At 48.0% G+C, this 14,477-nt stretch overlaps 1 protein-coding gene across 2 annotated transcripts in view; it reads left to right on the plus strand.

Moving 5' to 3' along the window:
- The window catches only part of LOC139751281 (uncharacterized), a 224,838-nt gene that overhangs the window by 190,648 nt on the left and 19,713 nt on the right, over positions 1-14,477 (plus strand). For both annotated transcript variants that reach the window (XM_071666597.1, XM_071666598.1), the window contains 2 exons: positions 4,897-5,129; positions 12,139-14,194. In XM_071666597.1, coding sequence (XP_071522698.1) covers positions 4,999-5,129; positions 12,139-14,194 — 2,187 coding nt within the window. In that variant the 5' untranslated portion in view covers positions 4,897-4,998. The remainder of the gene's footprint in view (positions 1-4,896; positions 5,130-12,138; positions 14,195-14,477) is intronic.

The raw sequence follows: 14,477 nt of genomic DNA on the forward strand, positions 1-14,477 counted from the left end.
AAAATGGTGTGGCTTTTAACCTCCGACTGTAATTCATTTCTCTCTAGTTCAGGTATCATTCATTCTTGTTGCTTTTCACTTGATCTTCTTTCTCTGGGAGAGACGCTGTTTATGGACTGAGAACCAGCAGTCCACGCATGGACGAAGGAGAGAGAAAACACCCCTAGCAACCTGGGCCAAGGGAGTGACATTTGACAGCCACAGTGAAGTGCTGGCTAGCTCAGTGTGCTCATCCGCCACTAACCCTTCCCGATGAGACACCCCTTAGGCTGGGGTAGTGATACCTCCCTGGCCAGTGGCTGCCCGCCCACCCACTGCCTGCCTAAGGGAGAGAGAGAGAGAGAGAGAGAGAGAGAGAGAGAGAGAGAGAGAAGGGTGTTGCTCCGTGTAAGTCGGCATTGCCGCCTTATAAGGGACCTCCCTCTACGTAAAGGGGACAGTCTCCTCCCAGATTTAAGGACCACGCGTATAGAGACCAAACCCCCGTTATCCACCTCTGTTTTATTTATGCCACCGCCCTCCACCCAACCCCCTCCCCCCAACCCAACCCCCTTTCCCCCCCCCCCCTCTCTCTCTCTCTCTCTCTCTCTCTCTCTCTCTCTCTCTCTCTCTCTCTCTCTCTCTCTCTCTCTCTCTCTCTCCCCCAGCTGAGTCGTCTGCCTTCATTTTTACACCGTTGTGAACTCTTCCTCTCGCCGAGTGAACGAGATGAATCTGTTTTCAATAACAGGGACAACAAAGTGCCACACTTACTTAAAGCAGGATGTGCAGTGTGACTCTTAAGAATAAAGTGAAAAGGATGAATAGCCCTTGAGTACAGCGGTACGACCCCTTGAACACAACGGTATGACCTTTGAACACGACGGTACGACTCCTTGAGCACAACGGTATGACCGTTGAACACAACGGTACGACCCTTCAGCACAGCGGTACGACCCCTTGAACACAACGGTATGACCTTTGATCACGACGGTATGACCTATGAACACGATGGTACGACTCCTTGAGCACAACGGTATGACCCTTCAGCACAACGGTATGACCTTTGAGCTGGATGGTACGACCCCTTAAGCACAACGACACGACCCTTGAGCACAAAGGTTAATTACGACCGCGTGACAAGGGTCACGCCGTTGTGCTTATAGTGGGGGGGGGGTCGTGTCATCGTGCTCAAGGGTCGCATGGTCTTGCGTTACGATATTACCGTCGTACTCAAAGGTCGTATGGTCGTGCGTTACGATCTTACCGTCGTACTCAAAGGTCGTATGGTCGTGCTGAAGGGATCTCGTTAATGGTACAGCCATGAATGGTCATGTACAGCGTAAAACATAGAATTGAATTTACGTCTTCAGTGATAACTGAGACAGACAGTCTCGGCGCTAAGAACAGAGCCATGTGTATCGACAGATTTTATTTTTTATATTTTCATCTAAGTTAGTTTCTGAGGACGATAGAAAAAAAAACGGATCATCCTGAGTGGTTCAGATACAACGGAGATACGATAATGGGTTCAGAGAGAGAGAGAGAGAGAGAGAGAGAGAGAGAGAGGTGCACTGGGAAGCTTATTTCTTTTTAAATTCTCTATTTTCTATCATTTCTCCCCTCCAATAGCTGCCCATTTTTGACCACTTTCTTCCTATGTATTTGAAGACATTCATGTCCGTCCTCTCGTGGTAAGCCAGGCGTCCCTCAGGTCGATAATATGCATTAATTTCACCCTGCGTGTCGGGGGTTTGGCTTCGACGAGCCCACTAACTATTATGACTCACGATCCTAAGAGGAGTTTTCGAACCGATTACGTCACGGCTTAGGGTGGAGGATCAGGATCTATCAATCAGGCTGTAATCCCTTTCCAAGGCAGATGAAGAGCCTCCACAGAACAGGTTCTGCTTGTTAGCAAGGCATCCAATCCTTTGATGGAGTTTAACGACGATGCTTGAATCACTTTCTTTTTAAATCCTTTTATTTCTTTACTCCGTCTATGACACTCGTGTCTCCTATCGCCTCTACTACACCCAAGTGAGGATACTTAACGCTGGAACTATTCATATAACTAACAAAGTTCACCAAATAATACTAGAATTGGACTCAAATCTGATGAGGGACGGATCTCTGCATACGAGGTGGTGAAGCCTGTGTGATGAGTGGCCACTGTGGTGTCCGGGGGTGTAGAGAAAAGCTGTCATAAAGGATTTGCCACATCTTGCTACTGAATCCACACCACACGCTGCCCCTTCGTCTTGAACACCCTGAGAAGGACGTCGTTTTCCACGTCTTGAGACACCCGTGCGAGGGCAGTGGTTTGCTCTTGTGGACTAATCTACGTGGAGGATCGCACCGCGTGAATTGGATATACACAACTTGTGGTGACTCAAGGTTAAGAGATTATGGCGATAAAAAGACAGTAAAGCTGTCTCCCGTCTCCGGGGAACCAGACGGAACTTGCGGTATATCCGTGATTGCCCGTCCTTTTTTTTTTTTTCTTGCACTTCAGATAATGATAACTTTATAACGCTGCGGCTCGCAGAGCGTGGTGGCTGTACGAGGAAATGTGTGCATAATGTGTTCATAATACGATGGTGTCCAGTCAGTGGTGTGTTGCCTTCCCCGACCCCACGGCCCACTAGCTCCTTAGGGAACGTTTCTGGCTCTCAGGGAAGAACTTCCAGCCTTCAGGAGTCGCTCTTACCCCTGAAGGACCGACTTCAACTCTCAGGGACAGTTCTTGGACCTCCAGGGAACGTCGTTGGGCCACAGGTACTGCTCTCACCTCTCAGGGACCGTCCGTAGCCCTCAGAGACCATTCTCGGACTCCCAGGGACTTTTTGCAGCCCTCAGGGAATGTTTTGGCCCTCAGGGGTCGCCCAAAGTCCTCAGAGACTGTCTCGAGCCCTGCCTGGTCCATCGAGGTTGGGAGGGATGGGGTGACCGTTATAGTAGCAGCATCTTGGATGCATGTGCCCGGCGCTTCAGCAGCTGACAGCATTACGAAGCGAACCGTATAACGAATCACGAAATCCCGTGCGTGTGCACACACACACACACACACACACACACACACACACACACACACACACACACACACACACACACTGATAAGTTCGGATATGCACTGGACTGATTTCGTATCAGTGCGCGTCGACAGTCGAGTCATATTGGTTAGTTAAGGAGAAGGTGGACAAAAAGAGATAGTTCTTAAGGACTGTTGCCTCGAGGATGAGGTAAGACCAGGACTTCCCCTGATACCTCGGGTGTTAGGAAGGGCCAATACTACACCCGTGTTACTTATGAGGTGAGTCATGGGTGTATCTTGGCCTGTGTGTGCAAAGACATGAGTCATGGAGAGCTTCGATCCCCTGTACCACAAGTTTCGTCGATCAAGATTCCTCCACCCATCTGAAACCTTAACTGGACCTTGTTGTGTCGTGCGTCCGTCAGTTGGGAGAGGACATTCTAGATTCGATGTGCCTGACTTGGTAGTGTGGTCTGTAGAAGAGTAGACGCAAGAGTCCGGCTGACGGTTTCATGTCGACCCCTTTAGGAAGATTTAAGGACGCTAGTATTTTAGGTTAGATTACGTCCCCCTTTTAAGACGAGCTCCTGTTGATGGTGGTCTTCGACAGTCGTTCTTGGAGAGGATTTTAATGAACTGTCTCGGTGGCAGGTCTTAAGAGAGCATCACAAGATCATATTTACAGTCACTTCTTTCGTACCAGCGACGACTCCAAGACGCAAATGTGACCCCTTTTTTTTTTCTCTCTCTCTCTCTCTCTCTCTTCCCTCTCGCCGGGGTGAGTGTCGGCTTAAGTCGATACGTCGTTTGAAAGTCGTTTACATTTCCTCCTTACCGTGGGTGTTACCGAGAGGAGTAACTTTGAATTAGGAAGGGGGTGAAGCACGATCTCAGAACCCCTTCCTGCAGTGGGTCGACCAGACTGGCAAGGATTGAACCCCGCGAGCGCGACCGACCGACCCTTGGCAACGACCATTCGACGCCCAGGACAAGGGTCCGCGCCGTTATCCTTGGGGAGTTATAGAGCGCTGGAGGGTTCGAAGCTGTGGTCTGCGCTGCCACCCTCACCACCAGCACTAGACTGCTGGGGCGGGAGGCTCGTATGGAGGTCGTCCATACATTTAGCTTTATCCATATGCTTTCCCCAGGTTTGGTGTCCCCACAACTGTGAAGATAATCCTGGGAGTTACACACATTCTTGGGAAGATGTTTGCATCCCTCGCTCTGCAGATGTTTTCCAGAGGTGTTGCACATCTTTACACACACACACACACACACACACACACACACCCGGCGCCAGGCCTTAGTGCTGGGCGACCACGGAGAGGAACCTCCTCAGTCGTTCCCCTCGTCTGAAATGCGTGTGGAATTGGTAATTAATACCTGGCTATGGTCAAGTCACGCTAGTATGGGGGGCATCTCTCTGCCCACTTTGGCAACGTCTAGGTGAGTGTGTGTGTGTGTGTCTGTGTGTGTGTGTGTCTGTCTTTGTGTGCTGTGCACTGGTGTTGCCCTGTCTCTTAACCTCGTATGTTTACGATGTCTTGACCTTATGTACACACGCACATACACACCACAGTTTAAGCTTCGTACCCATTCATCGACCGGACCCAAAGGAGTAGGGGATGAATGAACGCCTTGTGTGTGTATATATATATATATATATATATATATATATATATATATATATATATATATATATATATATATACTTGATCCATGTCTGTCAAGTATCTCTGGTACTTCATGATACTAGGCAGAAGAAACAGATATATTCATAATTCTCTAATCTCCAACAATTAGATGTATTTCCTATTAATATTTGTACATTTCTTTTTTTCCTCGACTGAAGATGTATACTTAAAGTTCTCTTGTTGTTGTAGGTGGTTGGGCGTGGTGAGGGGCCTGGCGTGGGCGTGGTGAGGGGCCTGGCGTGGGCGTGGTGCTGGGCCTGGTGAGGGCGTGGCGCTGGCCTGGTGAGGGTGATGCTCAAGTGGCTGGTGACCAGGGGACCCACCACCAACCCCCCCAGGGAGGTGGTGACCGACGACCCCCTCGCCACCCTCAAAGTCAAGGGCAAGGCTAATACCCCCCACCAGATCTACGCTGTCTCCAGGTGAGTCCCCTGTCCCCTACACTGTCTCCAGGTGAGTCTCCTGTCCCCTACACTGTCTCCAGGTGAATCTCTTGTCCTTACTGTCTCCAGGTGAGTCTCCTGGCCCCTACACTGTCTCCAGGTGAGTCTCCTGTCCCCTACACTGTCTCCAGGTGAGTCTCCTGTCCCCTACATTGTCTCCAGGTGAGTCTCCTGGCCCCTACACTGTCTCCAGGTGAGTCTCCTGTCCCCTACACTGTATCCAGGTGAGTGTCCTGTCCCCTACACTGTCTCCAGGTGAGTCTCCTGTCCCCTACATTGTCTCCAGGTGAGTCTCCTGTCCCCTACGCTGTCTCCAGGTGAGTCCCCTGTCCCCTACACTGTCTCCAGGTGAGTCTCCTGGCCCCTACACTGTCTCCAGGTGAGTCTCCTGGCCCCTACACTGTCTCCAGGTGAGTCTCCTGGCCCCTACACTGTCTCAAGGTGTGTCCCCTGTCCTTACTGTCTCCAGGCGAGTCTCCTGTCCCCTACACTGTCTTCAGGTGAGTCCCCTGTCCCCTACACTGTCTCCAGGTGAGTCTCCTGGCCCCTACACAGTCTCCAGGTGAGTCTCCTGTCCCCTACACTGTCTCCAGGTGAGTCTCCTGTCCCCTACACTGTCTCCAGGTGAGTCTCCTGTCCCCTACACTGTCTCCATGTGAGCCTCCTGTCCCCTACACTGTCTCCAGGTGAGTTTCCTGTCCCCTACACTGTCTCCAGGTGAGTCCCCTGTCCCCTACACTGTCTCCAGGTGAGTCCCCTGTCCCCTACACTGTCTCCAGGTGAGTCTCCTGGCCCCTACACTGTCTCCAGGTGAGTCTCCTGGCCCCTACACTGTCTCCAGGTGAGTTTCCTGGCCCCTACACTGTCTCCAGGTGAATCTCCTGTCCTTACTGTCTCCAGGTGAGTCTCCTGTCCCCTACATTGTCTCCAGGTGAGTCTCCTGGCCCCTACACTGTCTCCAGGTGAGTCTCCTGTCCCCTACACTGTCTCCAGGTGAGTCTCCTGTCCCCTACACTGTCTCCAGGTGAGTCTCCTGTCCCCTACACTGTCTCCAGGTGAGTCTCCTGTCCCCTACACTGTCTCCAGGTGAGTCTCCTGTCCCCTACACTGTCTCCAGGTGAGTCTCCTGGCCCCTACACTGTCTCCAGGTGAGTCTCCTGGCCCCTACACTGTCTCCAGGTGAGTCCCCTGTCCCCTATACTGTCTCCAGGTGAGTCTCCTGTCCCCTACACTGTCTCCAGGTGAGTCTCCTGGCCCCTACACTGTCTCAAGGTGAGTCTCCTGTCCCCTACGCTGTCTACAGGTGAGTCTCCTGGCCCCTACACTGTCTCCAGGTGAGTCTCCTGTCCCCTACACTGTCTCCAGGTGAGTCTCCTGGCCCCTACACTGTCTCCAGGCGAGTCCCCTGTCCCCAACACTGTCTCCAGGTGAGTCTCCTGTCCCCTACATTGTCTCCAGGTGAGTCTCCTGTCCCCTACACTGTCTCCAGGCGAGTCTCCTGTCCCCTACACTGTCTCAAGGTGAGTCCCCTGTCCCCTACACTGTCTCCAGGTGAGTCTCCTGGCCCCTACACTGTCTCCAGGTGAGTCTCCTGTCCCCTACACTGTCTCCAAGTGAGTCTCCTGTCCCCTACACTGTCTCCAGGTGAGTCTCCTGTCCCCTACACTGTCTCCAGGTGAGTCTCCTGTCCCCTACACTGTCTCCAGGTGAGTCTCCTGTCCCCCACACTGTCTCCAGGTGAGTCTCCTGGCCCATACACTGTCTCCAGGTGAGTCTCCTGGCCCCTACACTGTCTCCAGGTGAATCTCTTGTCCTTACTGTCTCCAGACGAGTCTCCTGTCCCCTACACTGTCTCCAGGTGAGTCTCCTGTCCCCTACACTGTCTTCAGGCGAGTCTCCTGTCCCCTATACTGTCTCCAGGTGAGTCTCCTGTCCCCTACACTGTCTCCAGGTGAGTCTCCTGTCCCCTACACTGTCTCCAGGTGAATCTCTTGTCCAGACGAGTCTCCTGTCCCCCACATTGTCTGCAGGTGAGTCTCCTGTCCCCGAGATTGTCTGTAGGTGACTCTTGCACCCAGACTCTCTCTCTCTCTCTCTCTCTCTCTCTCTCTCTCTCTCTCTCTCTCTCTCTCTCTCTCTCTCTCTCTCTCTCTCTCTCTCTCCACCCACACACACACACACACATCAGAACTTGATCTGTACTAAAACTATTTTGATAACACTGGTACCCCAGTAGAAGAATCAGAATATGATATAACTGATAAACAAAATTTTGGTACAGAGGATCCACAGTGACACACAAGGAGGGCCCAGGTTCGATCGCCAGCCCAGGTTAGAAGATATGAGTTCAGTGTTGGTAGTGTTGTGTATGTGTGCTCCTCCGGCCGTCATCCACACTGGTCCAGCCCGGAGCAATGGTTTTTGCAGGCAGGAAGAGGCAAGTTGATCAAGAGTTGGGAAGACTTGTCTAATTAAGCCCAATAATAACTGATGAACAAAAGGGTGTATATTTAGGTCAGTTATACCGCCAGACCGTTTTTTGTCTCGCTCTCAGTATTTCAATTATTTCATCATTGGCTCTGCTGGTTGCCTCATATTGTAATATGGAATCATTAGCATTATCCATAAATTTCATATTTCTTAGGATCACATCCATCGTAAATAGTCCAATAAAATCTTCATAACCAGTCAAAATTTGTAGAATATATACATTAGCTCTTCAAACTCTTGAAAATAGAATTAAATGAAATATATATATATGAATGAAAACGGGAAATTTGAAAATTTTGCTGGCGGCATGTTAGGGCGAGACCCAGGGGAGGTGGTGCGCCATCTGAGAAAAGATGGGCGAGAGGCATGAGCAGCTTCCCTTTACCATGACAAGACGGGAAACTGACCCAGAACTCCATATTACCAAATGTGATACAAATGCCTCTTGTAACAGGTCTCTCACACACACACCAACGCGGGTGAAAGTTGCACTTCTTGGTTATCTTTTCTCCTCTCATTGCCAATACTTGTGTGTTAAACTGTTTTTTTTTCCCTTGATGTGTTGCCCTTTGCATATCATATTAAGGCAGCGTGATCTCAGACAACACACATATACGGTATTCGGGACCTGATTCCTGCCATCACGTGAACGTGAATGATGTTCGAACTGATTAATATGAAATAAAGCGCAGTTTTTGGCTGATTAATAAGATGATTAATGAAAAAATAAAGTGTAGTTTTTAACTGATTAATATAGAATAAATCGTAGTTCTTAACTGATTAATAGACATAAAGTGTAGTATTCAACTGATTAATAAAGTGATTGACCAAAGGTAAAGCGTACTTTTTAACTAGAGATTAGTAATAGATAAAGCGTAGTATTCAACTGATTAATAAAGTGATTTACAAAGGATAAAGCGTAGTTTTTAACTGATTCATAAAAAATATAGCGTAGTATTTCACTGATTAATAGTGATTAATAAAAGATAAAGCGTAGTTTTAGCGTAGTATTTAACTGATTAATAAAGTGATTAATAAACGATAAAGCGTAGTTTTTAACTGATTAATAAAGAATGAAGCGTAGTATTTTGTGCCATGAGAGGCCTTACCCATCGAAGTCCCAGCATAAATCCCTGGTCATATAGGCTCTATATGCTCATTACGTATATGTAGGTCTTCTCGACCTCAGGTCCACCCTATTCAGGTCTTGAACTTGCCAGTGTCGACAGCAGTATTTAGCAACCTTCGTAGGTCTGAAACCCAAGGTCTTCCATGGCTATCTAGAGATCTTCGAAGGCCCAACCGGTTCTGTTGGTTCTCAGGTCATCCCCAGGTTTACTTTATGCCCAGCTGGACTTCTAAAAAAAAAAAATTGACTGAGCTCCTCCTCCACCCTCATCTACCATAATGCTCAGGATCAACTTTAGTCTGCTCAGAAGTATCTTCAACAAGTCACAATGTACGACCCCCATCATCGTCCTGCCGCAGGGCTGGGTTCGAAACTCGACCAGGTCGTCACGCTCGGTACCCCTTCCCAACCCTCCCCATTAGGGTTCGGACACTGCGTCAGATTCCCGCCACAGGTTTTACCCCACAGTGGGTTCACCCACACACTTCCTCCTCCTTCTCCACCCACACACACCCCCTTCCAACTCGCAACGACCTACCTACCTCTCACCCTCACCCAGTCGTTCCACCCGTCTCCCAGTCCGTGGTCCGCGGCAGGTGGGCCGTGCGATGCTGCCGCTTGAGCAACGAAGTCAAGGGCGCCGCCAATAGTGCACTCCAGTGGCCGCCTTGCGTCCCGTTTTCTTTAATTGCTGAAGCGGTGACTGGTGCGGCCGGGTGCCAAGGCTGTGTGTACTGGCCTGGCAGGAGCAGGAGGAATGAGAAACAAGGGTCGGCGATGAAGAAGGAAGAAGAGGGGCGGGAGGGAATGGTAGTGGGAAGGAAATGGGAAGGCGGAGCAGGAAAGAGGAAGGAAAGGAAGAAGTCAAAAGGAGGATGGGAAGATGGCAGGAAGGAGAGAGAGAGAGAGAGAGAGAGAGAGAGAGAGAGAGAGAGAGAGAGAGAGAGAGAGATGATACGGTGGACCCGCAGACTTAGCACTTTAACTTTAGTCCGTGATGTATTTCAGCTGGGCAGAAGGTCGGTGTGCTACTGTGAAGGATATGATATTGTCCCTTAACGCTTGGATGAGGGTTTGGCAGTGAGGCAAGGCATTGTCTCACATGCTACGTGACAGGTGGCGCTGGGAGGTGGAGATGGGGGTTGGTGATGGTTTATATCTCGAGGAAATTGAGACGGGAGCACCACACACTTAACTGGTCCTTAAGGCTGGGTTTGTGTCCTGGGGAAGCTTGGCTGAGGACTAGACACTAATTGGTCCTTAAGGCTGGGGCTTGTGTCCTGGGGAAGCTGGGTTAAGGACCAGGTACTACATTAGCTGATCGTCGAGACTGGGGTTCGTGTCCTGGGGAAGCAGGGGTGAGGACCAGATTCTACACTAGCTGATCCTCGAGGCTGGGGCTTGTGGCCTGGGGATAGCTAGAGTGAAGACCAGACACTACCTAAGCAAGGTCCCGAAGGCCTGTTCCCGGGGCCCTGGGTTGTGGAAACAGACACTCCTACCTTAGACGAGCTCAGGGCAGTGTGACCAGTGGATTCCTGAAGTTCAGCCCATCAGAACCAGTCAGGTGATTATTCATTTGTGAGAATCGTGACAGCTCATGAGCGCATTTGGAAGCCACCCAGGAAAATAAATGTTTTGGTATATCTGTGAGGAAAACATTTCTGATATTCATCTAAATCATTATCCAGCGAGAAATCTCAATTTGATATGCAATTAGAAATTCAATGATATCACTTTGGTGTAAAAGTGACAACATGGGGGAATATTTTAGGATGAAATGTGTAAGAAAAGGTATACGTAAAACATTGTTTATAAAATTGTTCACTGTGCAAACGAGAGTCATTTACTGTACCATATATGTGGCCTCGAATAAACCGTGACTTGATCATAAAGTTTGAAGTAACATTTGGTGTCCATCCATCGAAGTGCACAGATTTCAGTTCCCAGTTATACTACACGAGGAGTCGTCTTCTGTCATAGCATTCAAATTCATCTTTGACTGTAAAGATCTCGGTTGAACCCGAAAGACAATGGAAAGCAGGAAAAGTTGTTCGCGTGGTTCTAGTATCAGTTGCAGAGGAGCATCTTGCGAGAACTCTTATAGATATCATTAACATACGTTCCCGAGCACAGGCCGCAGTTGCTCCTTGTGTAACAAACTGTGCTACATCTATTTACATGGAGGCAGAGTGGAACGTATCGTCTGCAAATTTCTCGCCCGTGAAAACAGTGCAGAGGAATTCTAAAGGGGAGAAAACCTTTGTAGACATACCCGCTTATTCACGAGCAGCCTCACTTCTTCCTCCTTAGGGTGATCAGATGGCAGATCAGCAAGCAGACAGTTCTTGCTCCTTGAGTGACCGATGTTTACAAACTTGCCTCGGGCAGGTAAGCAAGCAAACATCCTTCACGGTAAGACGTCGCTCTTTTACTTAATCTGACGAGACAATATTGAATCATTCTCTCCTCGAGGGCAGACAGTGTTTGCTTGTTTCCACTGAGGTCGAAGAGTGTAACTTCGTTTCTGGGCAAAGCCAGTCTTCGGCCGGAAGGTCAGTGGTGTATCTCGTTGGTTGTGACGAACACTCAAAACAGTATTCTGGTTAGATTGTTGGTTGTATTTGTGATAATTAAAGAATATATCGAGTTTCTCCGGTTGCTGGGTTTTCTTTACATCTAATTTTGTTGTGCTGTTACCTCAGAACAGTCGAGGGTTTACCGTGTCATATCCATACCATAGGATTTGAGTATACTGCACCATTAGCTTGTCAAATGAAAGTAAATTCCTTGTGCTTAGCTTGCGGCACTGAAAGAGTCAGTGTGCCTTCGGCTGACATCCTTGGGGGAAACAAATGCTATAAGTAAGGTTACTGTGGGAGAACTTACAATGCTGTGTTTCCATGATATGACTAGAATAGTTTATTACAGTATGTTATCCAAGTACAACACTGGGGAGTTATCTCTGTAAGTGGCTCACACCGTTGTAGGTAAGCACTTACGCACACACACACACACACACACACGCACACACATGTACAGACAAACACTCATATTAATATTATCAAATATATTATAATTTGTGAATAGTTTTTCAGACTGTTTTGTACAAGTTTGATTTTATCTCGTAATTGCATAGGCTGATCAGCATAAGCATGAATATAGATTATTGTTTCCTATATCTACATCAGAAATTTGTCTAAGAATGAGTCTTTTCCACGTAGAATATTTCATGACTTTGAAGTGAATTAGATTTGTAAGTTCTAGATTTATAGGATAGAGATGTTAATGTCATTTATGAAATATGCCTTCATTCAGAAAATACAGGGAGGAAGGTCTCTACATAATTTGTGTGTACTGTACTTGCAGAGTCAACCCAATCTATCATGATGAAGAGACAGAGGTCAGAGAGGGCGAGGAAGGCGAGAGCCAGACAACCCAGGTGGACCAGCAGAAGGCAGGAAACCTACCAGAGTCTCCACCTACTGACCGAAGCTCTGTGCGCTCCTCTGGCTATGGCTCTAAGGAGACTGACTCTGCCTCTGAGAGGTCAGATGCTCATGAAGAAGAGGAGATACTGGGAGCAGAGGTTGAGGCTGCCCTCAGGTCGACCTCATCCCCTTCCTCTCGAAATGGTCCAAACCTGACAGGTCCAAACACGAAAGGAGTAGTAACTGGGAAAGTAGGTGGAGAGGGCAAGGGCTTACAGTCAGTTGCTCAAACTATGGTGTCATTTGAAGCCTCAGCGAACTCAGGCAAAGACACACCTGCTGTGATATCTATTGGAGGCAAACCAGTGGCAACAATTGTCACTCAGCACCCACAGTTTGTCCGTGCCATTGAGGTGGGAATCCGTCGTACCCGCTCCCTAGAGACATTTAATCAGCAGCATGTAGCACAGGATTCTGGTTCATCAACAGTGCCACGACCCATATGGCCACGAGTGAACAGTCTTGACGGTAATCTACAACGACAGTCTAGAAGAAACCAGGTGCAAGAATCGTTGGCCTCACCAGGGTCTGAAAATGGACAAGTTCCAAATCCAATTGACATAGTAAAACAGGATTTGCGGTATGTGACATCCATAGCTGTAACTCCTCTACGATTCCTCTCGCGTGCCAAGACTTCTAACCCTGGGTACCCCAGAGAGATGCCTGTGAGTGCCAATACTTCAAGCCACCTTCCTACTGCTTCCTTAACGAGACAACTGGAGCTACGAGCTGGTGATGTTGGGGACTCTAGTGTTGCAAGGTACTTTGGAGGTGAGCAGCCTATATCCAGCTATGCCCTCATGTCTCTGCAGCCTGATTCACTGGTGACCGAAGACACACTCCGGATGATGAGATATAGTAAAGATGATGATCTTGAGGAGATGGACTATGAGTCACCTATACAGGTGACTCAGAAAGAGCCATCTCCTCCTTTACCAGACTTCAGCCAAATTGTGTACACAAGAGGGGTGTTTGCCACGTTAAACAGAGCTGCCTCACTTAGTACCAAAGACATTGTTAAACCTTCATACAAAACAAGAAGTAGGAGCTTAGACATTTCTTTACCTAGCCAGAAAGCTTGTGCCAAAAAGAGGGGATTAACAACTGTGACAGACTTATGGGAAAAGAGTGGTTTAAAAACTAATGGTAGAAAACTTGTAGTTAATGTTAATGGTTTATTGAGTGATAGGGTAGAAAATCGTGAGGATGCAGCATTAAAGACTTCTGAAGGAAGTAGTGTAGAACAGCTGAGAAGTTTTCGATCAGCAATGACAACTAATGAAAGGCGTGAAGCGCGATTGGAAAGTGACACTACAAACTTTACTAACCGAACCTCTAACACATTTGAAGATTTCAGCAGCTTAGACCACAAGTGTTCTAGTCATCAGTCCATGGATACCAAGTCTTCTGGCAGTTATGGTGAGGTTAGTGATGATGCTGTGATTGGAATTGATAACCCTGCTTTTCTAGATGACAATGGACACCCGAGAAGTCCCAGCCCGCCACCTGCCATCCAACTCAATGGAAAGCCCATTTTGTCTGCCAACAAATTCTTAGATCCGGACAAACTTGCTGAATTTCAGAAGAAAATAAGTGAAAAACTCCAGGGGGCACCTTCGCACCGTATGCAGTGGTTAGACTTGGATGAGATCGTTGTGGAAGATGCTGCAGATAAGCATGAGAGGCGAGTCAAGTTTACTGCTGACACAGTCAACCCAGGCAGTTTAGAACGAAGAGTATCAAATGCTTACCAGGGCAATAGGCGCTCTCCCCCACCAGGCAGAGCATTTAGAGCTTTTCAAGATGATGATGTTGAAGCACTGGAAGGAAAGCTGCTTCAGGATGTTGCATTGGAGCCTTCAAACCTAACTGCTAATGATACCGACTACAAAGGGATATGGGCAATTTCTCAAAGCTACCGTGACAGATTCCAGGTAAGGAAGGCTCCAAATGAATTAAAACCCTAGTATTGCTTTAGTTTTAGTTACAATTATTATAATAGTAATTAATCATTAGTAACATAAATACTGGCAGTTGTTATTTTATTACCACCATTGTCTTTATTGGTCTTCAAAAAGTCTACAATTCACTAATGGGCTTATGACCAAACTTTGCTAATGTCAAATGATTCATTTTACTCAATGTATATTTCCCCTCAACTTTTTAAAGTTGGTTTTGAATAGGATTTCCCAGATGGTCAGACATAACCAAGAAAAT

Source organism: Panulirus ornatus, chromosome 11 (assembly GCF_036320965.1).
Source record: "Panulirus ornatus isolate Po-2019 chromosome 11, ASM3632096v1, whole genome shotgun sequence".
Classification (NCBI taxonomy): domain Eukaryota; kingdom Metazoa; phylum Arthropoda; class Malacostraca; order Decapoda; family Palinuridae; genus Panulirus; species Panulirus ornatus.